This window comes from Zophobas morio, unplaced genomic scaffold, assembly GCF_036711695.1.
Source record: "Zophobas morio isolate AGI-343-1 ecotype UQ-CSIRO unplaced genomic scaffold, CSIRO_AGI_Zmor_V1 ptg000004l, whole genome shotgun sequence".
Taxonomy (NCBI): domain Eukaryota; kingdom Metazoa; phylum Arthropoda; class Insecta; order Coleoptera; family Tenebrionidae; genus Zophobas; species Zophobas morio.
The window spans coordinates 7,967,959-7,987,227 of NW_026972109.1; the positions used below are offsets into that span (position 1 = coordinate 7,967,959).

General features: G+C 33.6%; 1 protein-coding gene across 1 annotated transcript; it reads right to left on the minus strand.

Moving 5' to 3' along the window:
• Window positions 1-926: 926 nt before the first annotated feature.
• LOC135134823 (uncharacterized) lies at window positions 927-7,102 on the minus strand. The gene is made up of 2 exons (XM_064063663.1): window positions 6,980-7,102; window positions 927-1,240 (listed from the first exon to the last, which is right to left on the minus strand). Exons 1-2 carry the CDS (start codon window positions 7,026-7,028, stop codon window positions 990-992), a joined length of 300 nt encoding a protein of 99 aa, XP_063919733.1. The 5' UTR covers window positions 7,029-7,102; the 3' UTR covers window positions 927-989.
• Between the last annotated feature and the right edge of the window lie 12,167 nt (window positions 7,103-19,269).

The window sequence follows — 19,269 nt, forward strand, 5'->3', positions numbered from 1 at the left end:
AAACAAACGTATTTATTTGATGGCAGAGGGAGCAAATCGCAGGCGGCTTGTTCAGTTTATTCGCATGTTAGTTGATTGACTTCTAATGAACTTATGGTGTCCGAAATCCCCGAGGGCGGGAGAGTAATTGCCTCCTACTTACCCTCTACACTGCTAAAAACGATTACTCAATGCCTTACGTAAACGCCTGCTGTGAATAAGCGCCGAATTTTTACGCTAGGGACGCCACTTCCAAACTGTTTTAGACAACTTTACATAGAAAATTTTGAAATATCGCCCACTTAAAATAACTTTATCCAACCAAAACTGGTAATGAATAAAAAATTGAAGAGGCAAGTTTTATTAATTCGTCATTTCAGTGGCGAAATTTAATAACAACTGTTTATTTAGTTTATTGGGTAACTATTTTAGGTTACGCTTCCTAAATTTACAGTTCAAATGCCCGAAAAAAGCACGCAAAAACCGCGTTTTGTCATGTTTGCGTAACCAAAAAATTTCAACGACTGTAAATTGTCCATACCGTTAGTTAGTCGCAAACAAAAAGAAATTCAGTGCTGTCATGTAGTTGTAAAAAGACTATTTGTTCTTCTCGAATAGATGATATAGGATAATGGCGGTCTTAAGTAAGTGGGATGGAATTAATATTTCGTTTTTACATGTTATGAAATTTTAACCGCATGCTTCCGTTAGATAACCATTCATGATGGATTTGTATTTATTTTTAGAAACTATCATTATGAACGTTACCAAACGTTTTCGAGAGATTGCGTTGTGAAAGAGCAATATCAAATCAGCAATTATTGTTTAATGAGGCAAAAGTGTTTCGAAGCTTTTTTCAGCACGTAATTGACAAACTTTAATTTTATAATTACTTTCGAAATGGGCCACCACAACTGAATTTAAGCGTTAGAAGAAATAAAGTGAAATATTTTTACATAAATTATTTAATTAACTCAAAACTACATTAACGGAATTAAATATTGTTTTAATTATTTGTAACATTCGATTTCTGGCATCTCCTCAGGGAGGTGGTTGTAGAATTGGTATTGGTTCAGAGGCACTCCCACGGCTATTGAAAACGCAAGAAATCCGATTCCTAGGACTAAATGCAGGTTGTAAGTTTTCTGGCGCTTGTTGTATTCGGTGAACCAGTCACCTTCAGGATTTGGCAGATCGTTGAGAGTAACTTTGGGAAATTTATCTTTCTTCTTTTTCTTTGCATAGTTGCGTTGGATGAAGACTGAAACAGAATAATTATCAAAATATGATTTTTGTCTGTTGTAGATTAAAAATGGGGGTGTCGAACCGAAACAACGTTATATTACAGAGTTCCTGGTTGTGTGAAATCTTTACGGATATGTTAGAAGTGTAATTATATTGTTTATAGATGTTGATTAAAAAAACGAATCATAATGAATGGCTAACTGTTTCGCGATGTAGGGATTTAAGATCTGTCTGAAAGAGGAAAAGATAACAAAATTTGTTTTGTTCACAGAAATTAAAAACAAATCGTTAGAGTAAGAACATCAAAAAGTATCTAATGCATGTGAGAATTCTCTTGTGTTAATAAACTAAATGTTAAATAAAACGAGAATTTGTTTTAAGTTCTCTTCTAAACCCGAAAATCTTTAAAACTTACCCCTATTTAATTTATTTTCTTTAAAAACCTGTACAAATTTCGTTTAATACAAAAATGGTTGTTCAGAAATAATTCTTTTAATTTTTTTAAGTACCGTTTATACAGTCAAGGGTTTGTCAAGCAAGCTCGGAAGATAATACATGAAATGGACTAATTTCTTTTCAATTACCAGAATTTTTAAAAACAACGCATTTCATAATCGTAAGTAAGCTAAAGACTCTGCATAATTTGTTGTTTATCAAACTTTCTTGGCTAGTTTTCCCCTGTGTAAATGTCACTTAAATATGATGGATTGGATATGGATTTTACATGTAAAAACAGAAATTTTAAAATTTTTACTCCCCTAATTATTTTAGAGCAAAATATTTAATATCAACATTGTAGAGAATTAAAACCTGTATCCAAATCCGTATTTACTTAATTTGTAGCACTTTGCAGCATTGAAAAAAAAGCACTTTTGCAGTATTTTTTTCAGAAATCGCGCCAAATTTTTCCTGAACAAAAATTGCACGATTACTCCTGGATTTTCGATGGTAACCCATTACTACTGGTACCATCAACATGCAATATTTTTGGGTTCAACTCGTCGAAATCTATCTCCCAGAATTTTTTCAGGATTTTTGCGCAACTTCTGAAAAATTTCAATTTTTCTTACGAAATTTTCGACTTTTCCCCGAGAACGTTCAAAACTTGGCAAATGAAACTATTTTGTTGATTTCGACTCCCGAAATGTAGGTATTACAATTTCATTTCTTCGAAAATTTCTAGCATTTTTCGAAAATGGCCAAATAAAATTTGCAATTTTTGAGATATTTTAAAATTTTGATTTTATAACCGAATATTTCGAAACCTAGTCGTCGTATCGAATTGGGATTATTATGCCTAATTGACCCATGTTTCTTAAATAAACACAATTTTTTTCATAATTTTTGACCACAAAGATTTTCAGAAATCGTACTAAATATTTTCTTATTAAAAATAGCACCATTGCTCCTGGATTTTCGATGGTAAGCCGTCAATCTTGGGAACGGAGCCACCAACATGCCATCCATATTTTTCAATTCAACTCTTCGAAATCTACTATCTCTCAAAATTTTTAGAGGACTTTTAGGCAACTCCTTGAAAATTTCAATTTTTTTATACCCCCTCAATGAAATATTTAACTTTTTCCCGGCAAATTTCGGAGTTTAGCAAAAGAGATTATTTTGTTGTTGATTTCGGTCCATTGAAGTGTTTTACAAGTTCAGTTTTTCGAAAATTCCTACCATTTTCCTAAAATCTCCAAAACAACACTGGCAATTTTTGAGATATTTTAAAAATTGGAATTTGGAACCAAATTTTTCGGAACCCAGTCCTCGCGTCGTATCGAATTGGGATTATTGTTTCTGGTAGACCCATCACTCCTACATAAACACGATTTTTTTCATAATTTTTGACCACAAAGTTATTCAGAAATCGCACTAAACATTTCTTTAACAAAAATGGAAAAAATGCTCCTGGATTTTCGATGGTAACCCCCCAATTTTGAAACAGCGACCTTCAACATGCGATATTTTTGGATTAAGCTGGTCGAAATCGATCTCCCAGAATTTTTTCCAGCAATTTTCGGCAACATTTCGAAAATTTTAAATTTCCTCGAGAACTTTTGAAACTTCGCAAAGGAGTTTTTTTTTTTGTTGATTTCGATCCCCTAAAGTGTTTTATAATTTTAGTTCTTCGAAAATTTCTACCATTTTTCCAAAATCGAAAAATAAAATTTTAAAAATTTTACTTTACAACCGATTATTTCGAAACCTATTAATTATACTGAATTGGAATTCTTATCACTGATAAATCCATGATTCCTAGATAAACACGATTTTTTTAATAATTTTTGACCACAAATTTTTTCAGAAATCGCACTGAATATCTCCTTCACAAAAATGCACGATTGCTTCTGGATTTACAATGGTAACCCCTCAATCTTCGACGTGGGACCATCAATATGCAGTATTTTTGGATTCAGCTGGTCGAAATCTATTTCCCACAATTTTTTCAGGATTTTTGGGCAACATTTCGAAAATTTTAAACTTTTAATACTTCCTCATTATGAAATTTTCGATCTTTCCTCGAGAACTATTTTAGAAAAATTTTATTTTACAACCGATTATTTCAAAACCTAGTCGTTGTATCGAATTGGAATTATTGTCCCTAATAAATACGATTTTTTTAAAATAATTTTTGACTACCAAATTTTTCAGAAATCGCGCTAAATATTTCCTTAACAACAATAACACCATTGCTACTAGATTTTCTATGGTAAGCGATCAATCTTGGACCCAGAACCATAAACATACCATATTTTTGGAATCAGCTCCAAATCTAGCTCGCAGAATTTATTGAAGATTTTTAGGGAACTTTTCGAAAATTTCAATTTTTTTAGGATTTTCCACTTACGAAATTTTCAATATTTCCCCGAGAACTTGTTTTCCAATCAAGTGGTAGTGAAAACTAATAGAATCCAGCATGTGAACAAAGTAAAAAAAAGTACTAATCGTAAATTTTTTGTTATACTATTTGCTACTGGAACTATAAAAATTGCTATATTTCAATTGGCGATTTTGGAAGAAATGTAGAAATTTTCGAAAATGGTTGAAAACTTGTCGAAAATGGCCAAAGTGACAAAATTAGCGTAATATTACGACATATAAGCCCCGCCCACCCGCGCCTATTTTCTTGGAAGGTATCTAATTAGGCAAAAACAGTCTTGGCTTAAGCAAATACAAACCCCGCCCACCCGCCCTCTATTTTCTCGGAAAGTATGTCATTTACCAAAATCAGTTTTATCTTAGCAAGTTCTAGCCCGCCCACCCCCACTTTTTCGTTCTAACGATTAATTTTGTTTATGTTTTGTATAAGATCATTAATTTCATTCAATGCAGATAAAATTAATCACTGAAATGAAGGTAGGGTGGGTGGGCGGGGCTAATTATGTTTTCCAATCAAGTGGTAGTGAAAACTAATACAATCCAAGATGTGAAAAAAGTAAAAAAAAACACTAATCGTAAACTTTTTGTTATACTATTTGCTACTGGAAAGAGGAGATCATTTTGTTGATTCCAATCCCCTGAAGTGTATTAAAACTTCAGTTATTCGAAAATTTCTGCAATTTTTCCAAAATCGTCAACATAAGATTTTGGAATTTTTGAGATATTTTAAAAATTTCACATAGTCATCGTACCGAATTATTATTCCTGATAAATCCATCATTCCTAGATAAACACGATTTCTTTTATAATTTTTGACCACCAAGTTTTTTATAATTCGCGCTAAATATTTCCTTAACAAAATAGGACCAATGCTCCTGGGTTTTCGATGGTAAGTCATCAATCTTGGAACCAGAACCATCAACATGCCATATTTTTAATTCAACTCGTCCAAATCTTATCTTCCAGAGTTTATTGAAGATTTTAAGGAAACTTCTCGAAAGTATTGTTATGATGTTCGGTAAATACAAATCGGCCTGTGTAAAACTTAACAATTTATTTCTTAGTAACTCAAATTTACACGACTAATTACACAGCGATTAAGTACAAAATAATTCCGACACAATTTGACTGACTGAACTGGCTAAATCGTTCCCGAAGATAGCCTCTATTTAGAGCCATACCTACTTCCCTTCTAGAAGTTCCGCAGATGAGGTCTTTTAGAATTGCTCATCGCGACTTCCGCTTCCAGACTTTTCTTTAGCGAACGCCGCCGGGCCGCCGTCATCGACGATGAGTTATCATCACTATATATACCAGAACCCATAGACGTCGTACCGGAGAGGCGTATAGGTTTCTTTCGTAGCAGTATCAATTTTTAAGACTTCCCCTTTACGAAATTTTCGACCTATCTTCGAGAACTTTCCAAATTTGAGAGAGGAGTGTTTCATAGCTTCAGTTTTTCGAAAATTCCTATCATTTTTCGAAAATCGCCAATAATAAAATTTTGTAATTTGTGAGATATTTTAAAAATTCGATTTTATAACCGATTATTTCTAAATCTAGTCGTTGTACCGAATTGAAACTATTGTCTCTGATAAATACATAATTCCTATATTAATACGATTTATTTCAATAATTTTTGACCTCCAAATTTTTCAGAAATTGCGCTAAATATTTCCTTCACAAAAATGGCATTTTCGGTGGTACCGCACCAATTTTAGAACCAAAACTTATCTCCCAGAATTTATTGAAAATTTTTAGGCAAGTTCTCGAAAATTTCAATTTTTCCACTTAGAAATTTTCGAACTTTCCCGGAGAATTTTCGAAAATTAGCAAAGGAGATTATTTCGTTAATTTCGATCTCTTCAGTTCTTCGAATATCCCTACCATTTTTCCAAAATCGCCAAATAAAATTTTGCAATTTTTGAGATATTTTAAAAATTTGACTGTACAACCGAATATTTCGAAACCTACTTAGTCATTGTAACGATTTGGAATTATTGTCCTTGATAAATCCATCATCCCTACATTAAAAAAAAAATTTTTAACTCTAAATCTTTCGGATATGGCACTAAATATTTTCTTAACAAAAATGGCACGATTGCTTCTGGGTTTTCGATGGTAACCCCTCAATCTTCCAACATTTTTTGAGGATTTTTGGGCAACATCTCAAAAATTTTTGGTAGTTCCCCCTTATGAAATTTTCGACCTTTTCTCGATAACTTTCGAAACTCTAGTTTTTTTTATTGATTTTGATCCGCTCAAGTGTTTTATAACTTCAGTTCTTCGAAAATTACTACCATTTTTCCAAAATTACCAAGATAAAATTTGACAGTTTTTGAGATATTTTAAAAATTCGACTTAGAAAATGAATATGTATTTTAAAAACAAGTCTTGGTACTGACTTGGACTTATTGATGGGCAATAGTTTTTCATAATTTTTAGCCATCACCATTAATTTTATTGCATGAATAAAACATTTCAGAATCATATTTTATAATTTTTGGAAGACACTGGACTTGTTTGTTTGTTTTTTAGGTACCAGGAAAGTTCTAGAGCTAATAGTTTTAAACCAGTTTTTTTGTTCTGAGCTTCGAAACTACATTAAAAGTACCTAATTAACTGACCTGACATCATCAAATAAATGTTGCAATGGCAAGAGGGAAAATTCCCATTGTACAATAAAACAATTTCGAAAAAAAAGAGTTTGAAACGCAAGGTACTGTAACAAATCCTGCAAGTGCCAACTCAAGTAACAAATTCTGGTGCTAGTGTAGAAAAAATTAAGACTGTTCTTTTTAGTCTAGCCGAACCCAAAATTTGACAATCAACTATCGTAAAAATTACACTCGTATCCAGATATAGTACTTGCCTTGTCTACTTTTCAAAAGCAGCGGTCGCAAACCCCTGACAGCTTGCATTCTTCACTTCTCCAGATCTTGCAAAACCACCCCTAAATTTCAACCAGAAGCACCAAAGTTCTCTCCAAAGTCACTCAACCGTCAACGTAACTATAGCAATCATCCTCCCATCCGCAGCGCGCAATTCAAAAATTCCGGCCGAAAATCTGGCCGAATGTTCGTCCCAATCAATTAATCTTATCGGTTTCGTAACAGCGTAGCTCTGGTAAGCCCTCGTGTCCCCCGTGTAATCCAAATCGAATTAGCGCCCTCTGCAAAGAGCCCAACAATATGTGCGTGTGTGCGTCTTTATGGAGCATTCCCATCCACCGAGATCAGATAGCTCTCTTCTGGCCCGAGCTCGCGCCCCTCATCTTCTCGTCACCGAAGTGACTAACAACTCGATTATTTATTATTTACAGCGCGATTCTTCCTTCGGTAATTATTTTGAAAGCCTTTGTTCGGCTCCGTTATACTTAATTTATATGAAACGGAGGTGGCGTTCGGCTGTGCCGTTCCTGCTGGTGCGTTTCGCATTGCGTGCCCGACATTATTCCGTTTCTTCGTCTTGATGTATGCTGGAAATATTGTGTGGGTTCGCCCGTTGTTTTATTGCCGTTTTTATTACCGGCCGCTGGCTTTCTGTTATCTTGATACCCGTAATTATGATGTTTTGTTTCTCGGAATTCGCTCCACTCGCTCTTGCAATTAATATTAATTAGATTAGATCAAGAAGAGAGGCGCACGGAACAAGAAAAAATAAAGGCCGGTGCTGAAAAATGTAACACGGCCAGGATTGGCTTTTTTATTGCGAGAGGCGGCGAGCTTATAGGGGAAAAACGGCGGATGTGGAATCATTAAGAACAAGTGCTGCGGATAGGGAGGGGGGAATTTTCACGATTTTGATAAGATTTAACAGATAGTTCCCTTATCATCAACAACCACCAAAATTAATACACGTCCAAGCAAATTTTCACATGCTAATACGCAGAGCTGTTCATCCACAGATCATTATTTTCCTTTTTTCCTATACAAATAAAATAAATGCTTTCACTAATTTTTTCAGTTCCTTCAGATATTACGAAAGAAGTCTGTTGTGGTAAATCTTAAAGATCGTATTTTTTTTTCAAAAAATATCTTCTTTGCTATGATATGATATATGATAGGATTTAGGATATATGATAACTGTGACATATGATATGATGTATGATATAGAATATATTCTCCTTGTGAAATTTGCGACCTTTTCTCGAGAACTTTCGAAACTTAGCAAAGGAGACTATTTTCTTGATTTCGATCTTCTGAAATGTATTATAACATCAGTTCTTCGAAAATTCCTACCATTTCTACCATTTCATCAATATTGTACCTGATAAATCCATCATTCCTAGATAAACAGATAATGTTTTAGAAATTGCACTAAATATTTCCTTAACAAAAATAGCAACATTGCTCCTGGAATTTCGATGGTAGGTCTTACGAAATTTTCAACCTTTCCCCAAGAACTTTCGAAACTAGCAAAGGAGACTATTTTGTTGATTTCGATCCCTTAAAGTGAATTATAACTTCAGATCTTCGAAAAGTTATACCATTTTTCCAAAATCGCCAAAATCAAATTTTGTAGTTTTTGAGATATTTTAAAAATTTGACTTTATACTTAAGCAATTATTTCGAAACCTAATCGTCGTATCGAAATGGAGTTATTGTCACTGATGAATAAATCATTCCTACATAAACGAGTGCTTTTTTAATTTTCGACCCCCAAATTTTTCAGAAATCACGTTAAATATTTCTTTCACAAAAATAGCACCATTGCTCCTGGATCTTCGATGATAGTCCATCAATTTAGGAACCAAAACCGTCATCAAAATGCCATATTTTTGGGTACAGGTCGTCAAAATCTATTTCCCAGAATCTATTGAAGATTTTTAGGCAACTTTTCGAAAATTTCCATTTTTTGGAACCTCCCGTTGTAAAATTTTCGACCTTTCGACGAGAACTCTGGAAACTCCTTAAAGGAGATTTTTTTATTGATTTCGATCCCCTGAAGTAGTTTAAAGCTTCGATTGTTCGAAAATTACTACCATTTTTCCTAAATCACCAAAATAAAATTTCGTAATTTTTGAGATGCTTTAAAAATGTTACTTTGAAACCGAATATTTCAAAACGCAGTCGTCTTATAGATTTGGGATTATTGTCATTGACATACTACTTATTTCTATATAAACACCAATTTTTTTATGATTTTTGACAATGAAGTTTTTCAGAATTCGTGTTCAATATTTCTTTCATAAAAGTGGCAGGATTGTTCCTAGATTTTCGATGGTAACCCCTCAATCTTCGAACTGTGACCCCAACATGCCACACTTTTGCATTTAGCTGGTCGCAGTCTATCTCCCAGATTTTTTTTCAGGATTTTTGGGCAACAAATTGAAAATTGTAAATATTTGGTATTTCTTCATTGTGAAATTTTCGCCCTTTCCTGGAGAACTTTCGGAACTTCACAAAGGACATTTTTCCGTTGATTTTGATTACCTGGAGTTTTTTACAACTTCAGTTGTTCGAAAATTTGTACCATTTTTCCAAAATCGCCAAAATAAAATTTGTCAATTTTTGAGATATTTTAAAAATGTTAATTTGAAACCGAATATGTCGAAACCCAGTGGTCGTATCGACTTGGAATTACTGTCCTTGACAGGCCACTTATTCCTACACAAACATCATTTTTTTTATGATTTTTGAGTACGAAGTTTTTTAGAATTCGTGTTAAATAGTTCCTTAACAAAAATGGCACTATTGCTCCTGGATTTTCGATGGTATAACCCCTCAATCTTCGAACTGGGACGACCAACATGCAATATTTTTGAATTTAGCTAGTCGAAATCTATCTCCCAGAATTTTTTTCAGGATTTTTGGGCAACATTTGGAAAATTTTAAATTTTTGGTACTTCCACATTGTGAAATTTTCGCCCTTTTCTGGAGAACTTTCGGAACTTCACAAAGGAGTTTTTTTCGTTGATTTGGGTCACCTGAAGTTTTTTACAGCTTCAGTTGTTCGAAAATTTGTACCATTTTTCCAAAATCGCCAAAATAAAATTTGGCAACTTTTAAGATATTTTGAAAATGTTAATTTGAAACCGAATATCTCGAGGCCCAGTTGTCGTATCGACTTGGAATTACTGTCCTTGACAGACCACTTGTTCCTACACGTACAGCATTTTTTTCATTATTTTTGAGGAGATTTTTTCGTTGATTTCGATCACTTGAAGTTTTTTACAACTTCAGTTGTTCAAAAATTTGTACCATTTTTCCAAAATCGCCAAAATAAAATTTGGCAATTTTTGAGATACAGTGAAACCTGCCTATGCCGGACTCTGTAGAAGGCGGAAAACTGCTCATCGCGGAAATTTTCCGCAGTCCCGTTTTTTCAAATACCTAATTTAATGTATTTTGGTCCGTATAAGCCGGAAACTGCATAACGCGGAAACGGAAAATATTTGTAAGTCCCAACGTGTCAAAATACATGCACCCAACTCTGTGTAAAACGGAAGCGAGAACAAAATTGATGATTTCTACGAAAAATATGTAATTCAATTCGTGGCCCTGCAGGTGCATTTTTGTCAACAAAAAATCACTGTTCTCAATTCTCATTTAATTGGTGTCTCTCGTGGTTATATGTGTGTTCGCAATGGCCCAAAAAACGACCAACAATAACAGCAAGACGGATTTAATTAATATACACGAGCAGCAAAATTTGAGTGTTAAACAAATTTGCAAAAATTCGATTGCAAAAAACGTAAGTGTATCAAATGATAAAACATATACCTAAAATAAATTATAGAATAATGGCAAAGAGGTGAGCGTGTAGCCAAAATTTTGCAGTTGAGAACAAGCATGGAAAATATATCTCAATGGCCGAAAAAGCAAATAACAATAAACAACTATTTCAAATAATTCTTTTATATGTACATATGTATTCAATTTAATAAAAAATGATTTCTGTTTTATAGAGGTTTACTTTCCGTCATAGCCGGGTTTCCTGCAAAAGCCGGAACCCTGTTTAAGACGGATACAAATTTTGGACCCACGCGATTCCGGCATAGGCAGGTTTTACTGTATTTTAAAAATGTTTCTTTGAAACAGAATATCTCGAAACCTAGTCGTCGTATCGACTTGGAATTACTGTCCTTGACAGACCACTTGTTCCTACACAAACACCATTTTTTCATTATTTTTGAGCAGGAATTCTTTTGAATTCATGTTAAATACTTCCTTAACAAAAATGGCACTATTGTTGCTGGATTTTCGATGGTAACCCCTCAATCTTCGAACTGGGACGACAAACATGCAATATTTTTGAATTTAGCTAGTCGAAATCTATCTCCCAGAATTTTTTCAGGATTTTTGGGCAACGTCTCGAAAATTTTAAATTTTTGGTAGTTCCTCATTGTGAAATTTTCGCCCTTTCTTGGAGAACTTCCGGAACTTCGCAAAGGAGATTTTTTCATTGATTCCAATCTCCTAAATTGTTTTACACCTTCAGTTGTTCGAAAATTACTACCATTTTTCCAAAATCGAAAAGAAAAGTTTTGCAGTTTTTGAGATATTTTAAAAATTTCGAAACCTAGTCGACGTATCGAATTGGAGTCCCTGGTAAATCCATCATTCCTACATAAACAGGATTTTTTCTTCTTGGAACCAGAACCAGCAGTATGCCATATTTTTGAGTTCAACTCGTCCAAATGTATCTTCCAGAATTTTTTGAAGATTTTTAGGCATCGTCTCGAAAATTTAAATTTCTTTAGTACTTTAGAAACTTTGCAAAGTAGATTATTTTGTTGATTTAGAACTCCTGAAATGTATTATAACTTCAGTTCTTCGAAAATTACTACCTACCATTTTTCCAAAATCGGCAAAATAAAACTTTGCAGTTTTTGAGATCTTTACAACCGATTATTTCGAAACCAAGTCGTCGTATCGAATTGGAGTTATTGTCCCTGATGAATCCATCATTCGTACATAAACGTGATTTTTGTTATCATTTTTGAATACCAAATTTTTCAGAAATGGCACGATTGCTTCAGGGTTTACAATGGAAATCCCTCAATCTTCGAACTGGGACTATCAACAGGTGACAATTTGGATTCAGCTGATCGAAATCGATCTCCCAAAATTTTTTCAGCATTTTTGAGCAATTATTTCGACAATTTTAAATTGTTAGTGCTTTCCCCTTATGAAATTTTCGACTTTTTCTCGAGAACTTTCGAAACTTAGCAAAGGAGACTATTTTGTTGATTTCGATTACCCTCAATTACACTATAGCTTCAGAAAATTTCTACCATTTTTCCAAAATCACCAAAATAAAATTTTCCAATTTTTGAGATATTTTAAAATTTTGATTTCACAACCGAATATTTCGAAACCTAGTCATCGTATCTAATTGAAATTATTGTCCTTCATAAAAAACACAGTTTATTTAATAGTTTTTGACAATAAGATTCGAGTTAAATATTTTCTTAACAAACATAGCACTATTGGTTCTGGATTTTCAATGGTAACCCCTCAATCTTCAAACTGGGACCATCAACATGCAATATTCTGGGACTAATCTGTCAGAATTTTTTCAGGTTTTGTGGCCAACATCTCGAAATTTTTAAATTTTTTGAACTTTCTCCTTGTGAAATTTTCGATCTTTCCACAAGAACTTTCAAAAGTTCACAAAGGAGTTTTTTTGTTGATTTCGATCCCCTGAAGCCTTTTACTGCTTCAGTTGTTGAAAAATTACTACCATTTTTCCAAAATCGCCAAAATAAAATTTGGAAATTTTTGAGATATTTTAAAAATGTTACTTTGAAATCGTGTTAAATATTTCTTTAAGAAAAATGACACGACGCTACTGGATTTTCAATGGTAACCCCTCAATCTTCGAACTGGGACCACCAACATGTAATATTTTTGGATTCTCGTTGAAATCTATCTCCCAAATTTTTTTTTGGATTTTTGGAAAACATTTCGAAAATTTTAAATTTTTACAACTTTTTCTCCCTTGTGAAATTCTCGACGTTTCCTTGATAACTTTCGGAACTTCGAAAAGGAAATTTTTTTGATCATTTCGATCTCCCAAAGTGTTTTGGAACTTTAGTTTTTCGAAAATTACTACAATTTTTCCAAAATCGCCAAAATATTTTAAAAATTACTTTGAAACTAAATCTTTCGAAACCCAGTCGTCGTATCGACTTGGGATTATTGTTCTTGATAGACCACTTATTCTTACACAAACACATTTTTTTTTTATGATTTTTGACCATGAGGTTTTTGAGAATTCATGTCAAATATTTGCTTAACAAAAATGGCACGATTGCTCCTGGATTTTCAATGGTAACCCCTCAATCTTCGAACTGGGACCATGAACATACAATATTTTTGGATTCAGCTGGTGGAAATTTATCTCTGGGGATTTTTGGGCAACATCTCAAAAATTTTAAATTTTTAGCACTTCACTTTTCACGAGAAGTTTCTAAATTCTGCAAAGGATATTTTTTTGTTGCTTTCGATCCCCTGAAATGTAAAGCTGTAAAGCTTTTTAGTTCTTCGAAAAATTACTACCATTTTTCCAAAATCGCCAAAAAAAATTTGGCAATTTTTTAGATATTTTAAAAATGTTATTTCGAAACCGAATATTTCTAAACCCAGTCGACGTATCGACTTGGGATTATGGTCCTTGACAGACCACTTATTTCTTCACAAGCACTATTTTTGTCATGATTTTTGACCACGAAGTTTCTCAGAATTCGTGTTAAATATGTTTTCAACAATTTCACTATTTTTCCTTTATTTTCTATCGTAACCCCTCAATCTTCGAACTGGGACCATGAACATACAATATTTTTGGATTCAGCTGGTCGAAATTTATCTTCCAGAATTTTTTGGGGATTTTTGGGCAATTTCTCGAAAATTTTATTTTTTTTTGTCTCGTCCTTTCCACCAGAATTTTCAAAATTCCGCAAAGGAAATTTTTTTGTTGATTTTGATCCCCCGAAGTGTTTTACACCTTTAGTTTTTCGAACATTACTACCATTTCTCCAAAATCGCTAAAATAAAATTTGGCAATTTTTTAGATATTTTAAAAATTTTACTTTGACACCGAATACATATTTCGAAACACAATCGTCATATTGAGTTGGGATTATTGTCCTTGATAGATCACCTTGAAGGGGAGGGTGAATTTACACGATTTTGATAAGATTTAACGGACCAAAGTCCACTGATGTTACGAAAGAAGCCTTGCCTGGTAAATCTAAAGATCATGTTTTTTTTCAGAAAATATCTTATTCGAAATGATATGATGTATGATATCTAATATAATTTTCAAAATGCGCCCTTTTCAGAAGGTAAATGTGGTATGTGATAATACGTTCTTCTCATATTATTTCGACTTTACCTTTTTGTATTAGGGATAAACGACTGTGTTAAATACCCACAGAACGCAGAAAACGAGAAACTTGTCACATTCTAACACCTCCAACAGGACATCGGACTGCATATCCTGCACCCCAATTAAGCTCTCTTCCGGATTTTTCCGGTGCACGCTCGCTTTTCCGGTCAAACTGGGGTCCGAGTGACTTATTAGAGCCGGAATCGGTGTGGACAAGCGATTACAGAGACGATCAGCGCTTTTCTAGCAGGATTAAGTTAACTGTCGCTCCTTCACTCCGGTTTTCGTCATCGCCGATTCACTTTTTGATTGTTGGACGCCTTCCAACGACGGGCAGATGGGACACGTGAATGGTTAATGTAATGGGGCGAGTGCATAGAGGGTCTCGGGAGATGCAGGCGCTTAATTGATCCCTGATGACGGGACGGGTGCGAAACGTCGACTCGTCAACCCTCCGCACCCACGAGTATTTAGTTACAAAGTGTCTCTCGAGCTACTGGATCGATTAACGTTTTGATATGGAGAAGTTGGCGACAGCTAACAATAGGGATGAAGGGTTAAGTGCACGAGCGCGAAGTCAATTGAAAAATATGGAAATGTTTGATCTGTGATAAGGAAAAAAAAAATGTAAACAATTATAATATACATATGGTATTTTCAGGAGCACGTGGCACATATATATAGTAATATTCGTTTTGTATAATAAACAGCTGAGGTTTGCAGAAAAGAAAATTAAATCTCTTCAATCGCAAAATTATAAATACAAATTTTAGATCATTCTTTACCACATATGGTAATTTCGGGCACATGCACCACATGATTTTTTCATGTTGGTATATTGTAAATTGTAAATTCGCCTAAAGTGGGCATCAGATCGGGCATCCTTCGCAGCCGGTCCTCGTGACTTTTCTGTCTGTTCCGAAACCGCCCGTCTAGACTCATTTCCGGTCCGGCACCTGTAATTTCGCTAGATCCGTCGGCAAAGTCAGTCGCATAATTTCCGACATGCACTATATGTGTACCCGTAAATAATAGTAATGAATGCGTAATGTGTACGAGCATTACGTATTGAAGCAACACGGTTCGCGACAGGGCAGGAATGATGAAAATTTAATCAGGCAAGCGTGCCAATTATAACCGTTTCAAATATGTAGGGTGGTTAGGGCGCCGCGGCGGCATTCGCCCGAATGAAAATATCAAAATGCAATGATTTGAACGGGTGCGGGGCGGGGGAGTCGGCAAAGCACACTAGATCGGGCGATAACCACATATCGTTGGGGTAACAATTGGATTAGCCATTTAACGTCAAGTTTGAGTAATGGCCGGTAACCCGGCCCCCTACTATGCCGACCGAGCTGCTGCTGATTAAAATGTAATCTAATATAGCTACACCGGAAAATATATACTGAACGCAAACCGAATATTTCGGAGCTTTGTTACATGTGTGTGTGGGCTCGTTTTATTTGTTTGCCGAATTAAAATCTCATCTGAGTGCCGGGGACGTTATCGGCAATCAATTCTGGTAATTGCTTTTGCCGGAGAGGAACACACAGACACCGTTTATTTGTCTATTATTGCATTTTCGCTCTTCAAAAAAAAAACAACAAAAGTATAAATTCGAAAAGAAATTTTCCCACGCACTAGAATTTTCCCCCATCCGCCCTAATTAAACCGAAAACCAAATAAAAAGGGCAAACCGCAAACGAGGAATGTCCACAGGATCGAATTCGGCGATTTAGGAATTTTTTTGACCTAATAAGTAAATCTGGTGGTTGCGGTTTTACCCTCACGAACTTTTCCCGGCCGAGTGAGATTGGTGAGAATAATTTGTCTGAAGGTAGTGTCTGCTCGTACTTCCACTGATAAAATTCCGCCCCGTGTAAAACGTGTTTTATTTCATTTCGTTTAGAGATTCATGCACCGGCAATAAAATGCATCTTAATGTGGATGCTCGGAAAAGATTTTTACAGCTTGTGGGGATACTGAGCAAGTTTCGCGATATTGCAGGTTGTAAAAACGAAAATTGAAATGAATAGAGGAGTTGGTGCTTAAATTTGGCGAATTTTTTAAAAGGTCGGGAGTATTCGGTGAACAAAAGTAGCTGATGTTGGGCCAGGGTTTCTATTTTTTCTAGCGTATTTTTCCACTTATGTTTAAAATAGGTATATTATCTATATTAATTTTGTTGTATGCTTCATAGCATAGAAAAATTTTATTTATTCTTCTGATTTTTGTTTTTTTTTTTAGCTGTCTTTGAATTTTGTTTCCTTATATGCTATACATACTTCTATTTTTGTTTATTTTGTAGCACTCATTTTTCGTTTTGAGTTTTCAAAATCTATGTCCGAAAATTTTTTGTGGATTTTTGGGCAATTTCGCCAAAAATCCATCTTTTTTGAAATATTTAAAAATATTGACTTTGAACCCGTACATTTTGAAAACCAGTCACCATATCGACTTCGGAGTATTTTCGCTGCGAGTTTTACCATTCCTGAACAAGCATGATTTTTTTCATAATTTTTGGCAATTCAGTTTTTTCATAGATGCTCGAAATAAGTCCTTCACAGAAATATTACTATTGCTCCACGGTTTTCGATGTTCGCTTGTAATTTTGGTCTAGGACCATCAAAAAGCTATGTTTTTCGTTTTAGGTCTTCAACATCTTTGTCAGAAATTTTTTTGTGAATTTTTGGAGCATCTTTTTCTAAACATTCAATTCTTCAGTAATCTCTCGTTTGAAATTTTTGACTTTTCGAGCACCGTTGAAAATGACCAAAAAAACCTTTTTTGTGGATTTCGACTATCAGAAACTTTTACGGATTCATTTATACGAAAATTCTTACCGGATCTTTAGCCAAATTTTGAGATATAAACAAAATTATTTTGAAATAATAAATTTTGACAATAAGAAGAAATAAGAAAAGTGTTAGTTAGCAAATACCTACTGAATATTTAAAAAAAAAAAACGTAGCGTCAAAGTTTTGAAAGAAAACAGTATTTTGTCAATAAAAGCTCATGAAAATAGACATTAAGTACCTATTTCTATTTTTTGAATAACTTGGACAAGATAACAGATCTTAAAAATTTATATCTCTTGATATACGTTTCAAAATACTTATTTCTATACTTTATCCTTTTACAAAAGCGTCTATTTTTCCATTATGGGTTTCTAGATTATTTTATTTATTTTCTTTCTTTCTTCTTTAAATTTTATTTATTTGGTTTCACAAATTTTTGTAGATTCTGTTGTTAGTGTACAGCTCCGTTTCCTTAATTTATTAATTATTGTTTATAAACAAATGGATTTTTTTTTAGGATTTTGAGATTAAAGAGATTAAAAGTTCAAATCACTTGATATAGATTTCAAAATATTATACTAAGTATTTTCTTATCCTTTCAAAAAAGCATTTTTTTTTTCTATTAAATACTTTCACAAATTTTTGAATTTCGGTTGTTAGTGGATGTATTTTCTAAAGCAGCTTAAAGAATCTCGGATCATCTGGTGTTTTAATTTTTAAAGAGTTTAAGGATTCCGGAACTCCTTGTTTTATATTTGAAAAAAGTCAAGAATCTCAGGAAACCTAAGTGTTTTATTTATGAAAGAAATTAAAAATCTCGAGGGAACTTTGATGTTTTCTTTTTAAGAATCTCGGGGCCCCCTGGTGTTTTATTTTTTAAAGAATTTGAAAGAAAAAAGAAAGAATCTGTGGGGATCTTCAATGTTTCAAGTTTAAAATAATGTAAACATGTCGGGGAACTCAAGTGTTTTATTTTTGAAAACATCTTAAAGAACCTCAGGTCTCATGGTGTTTTATTTTTTTTTAATTTTAAGAACTTCGGAGCCCCTTATTGTTTTATGTTTTAAAGAACTGAAGAATTTCAGGGGTTCCAAATGTTTTATTTTTGTTAGAATTTAAAAAATCGCGGGAAATCTTTGATGTTTCAATTAAAAGAAAAGGGTAAGAATCTCAGGAACATCAACTCATTTATTTTCGAAAAAAATTCCAAGAATTTCGGTTCTCCTGGTGTTTTATTTTTCTAAGAATTAAAGAATCTCGAAAGCCTCTGGTGTTTTAAATATTTTTGAAGAAATTTGAAAGAATTCCGGAGGGCTCAGATGCTTTATTTTTGAAAGAATTTGGAAGAATCTCGAGGGATTTTTGATGTATCAATTTTAAAAAGATTTAAGAATCTCAGAGGAGATTAGTGTTTTATTTTCTAAAATAGCTTCAAGAACCTCGGATGTCCTGGTGTTTTTTTTTTTAATTTAACAATCTCGGAGTTCCTTGTTGTTTTATGTTTGAAAGAATTGAAGAATTTCAGGGGTTCCAAGTGTTTTATTTTTGTTAGAATTTTAGAATTTAAAGAATCTCGGGGAATCTTTGATGTTTCAATTAAAAAATAAAGTGTAAGATTCTCAGGGACATCAACTCATTTATTTTGGAAAAAATTTCTAAGAATCTCGGGACTCCTGGTGTTTTGTTTTTCTAAGAATTTAACAATCTCCAAAGCTGGTGTTTTAAATATTTTTGAAAAAAAATTAAAGAATCTCGGAGGCCTCAAATGTTTTATTTTTGAAAGAATTTGGAAGAATCTCGACGGGTCTTTGATGTTTCAATTTTAAAATGATTTAAGAATCTCAGAGAAAATTAGCGTTTTATTTTCTAAAACAGTTAAAGAACCTCGAACCTCCTGGTGTTTTAGTTTTTAAAAAATTTAAGTATATCGGAGCCCCTCGTTGTTTTATGTTTGAAAGAATTTAAGAATTTCAGGGGTTCCAAGTGTTTTATTTTTGTTAGAATTTAAAGAATCTTCGGGAATTTATGA

Excerpts from the sequence above, each read along its gene's own strand:
- LOC135134823 (XM_064063663.1), bottom strand. The coding sequence starts at position 7,028 with ATGCAAGCTGTCAGGGGTTTGCGACCGCTGCTTTTGAAAAGTAGACAA. Across the intron at positions 1,241-6,979 it reads GCTTTTGAAAAGTAGACAAG|TCTTCATCCAACGCAACTAT; the intron begins GCAAGTACTATA and ends ATTCTGTTTCAG.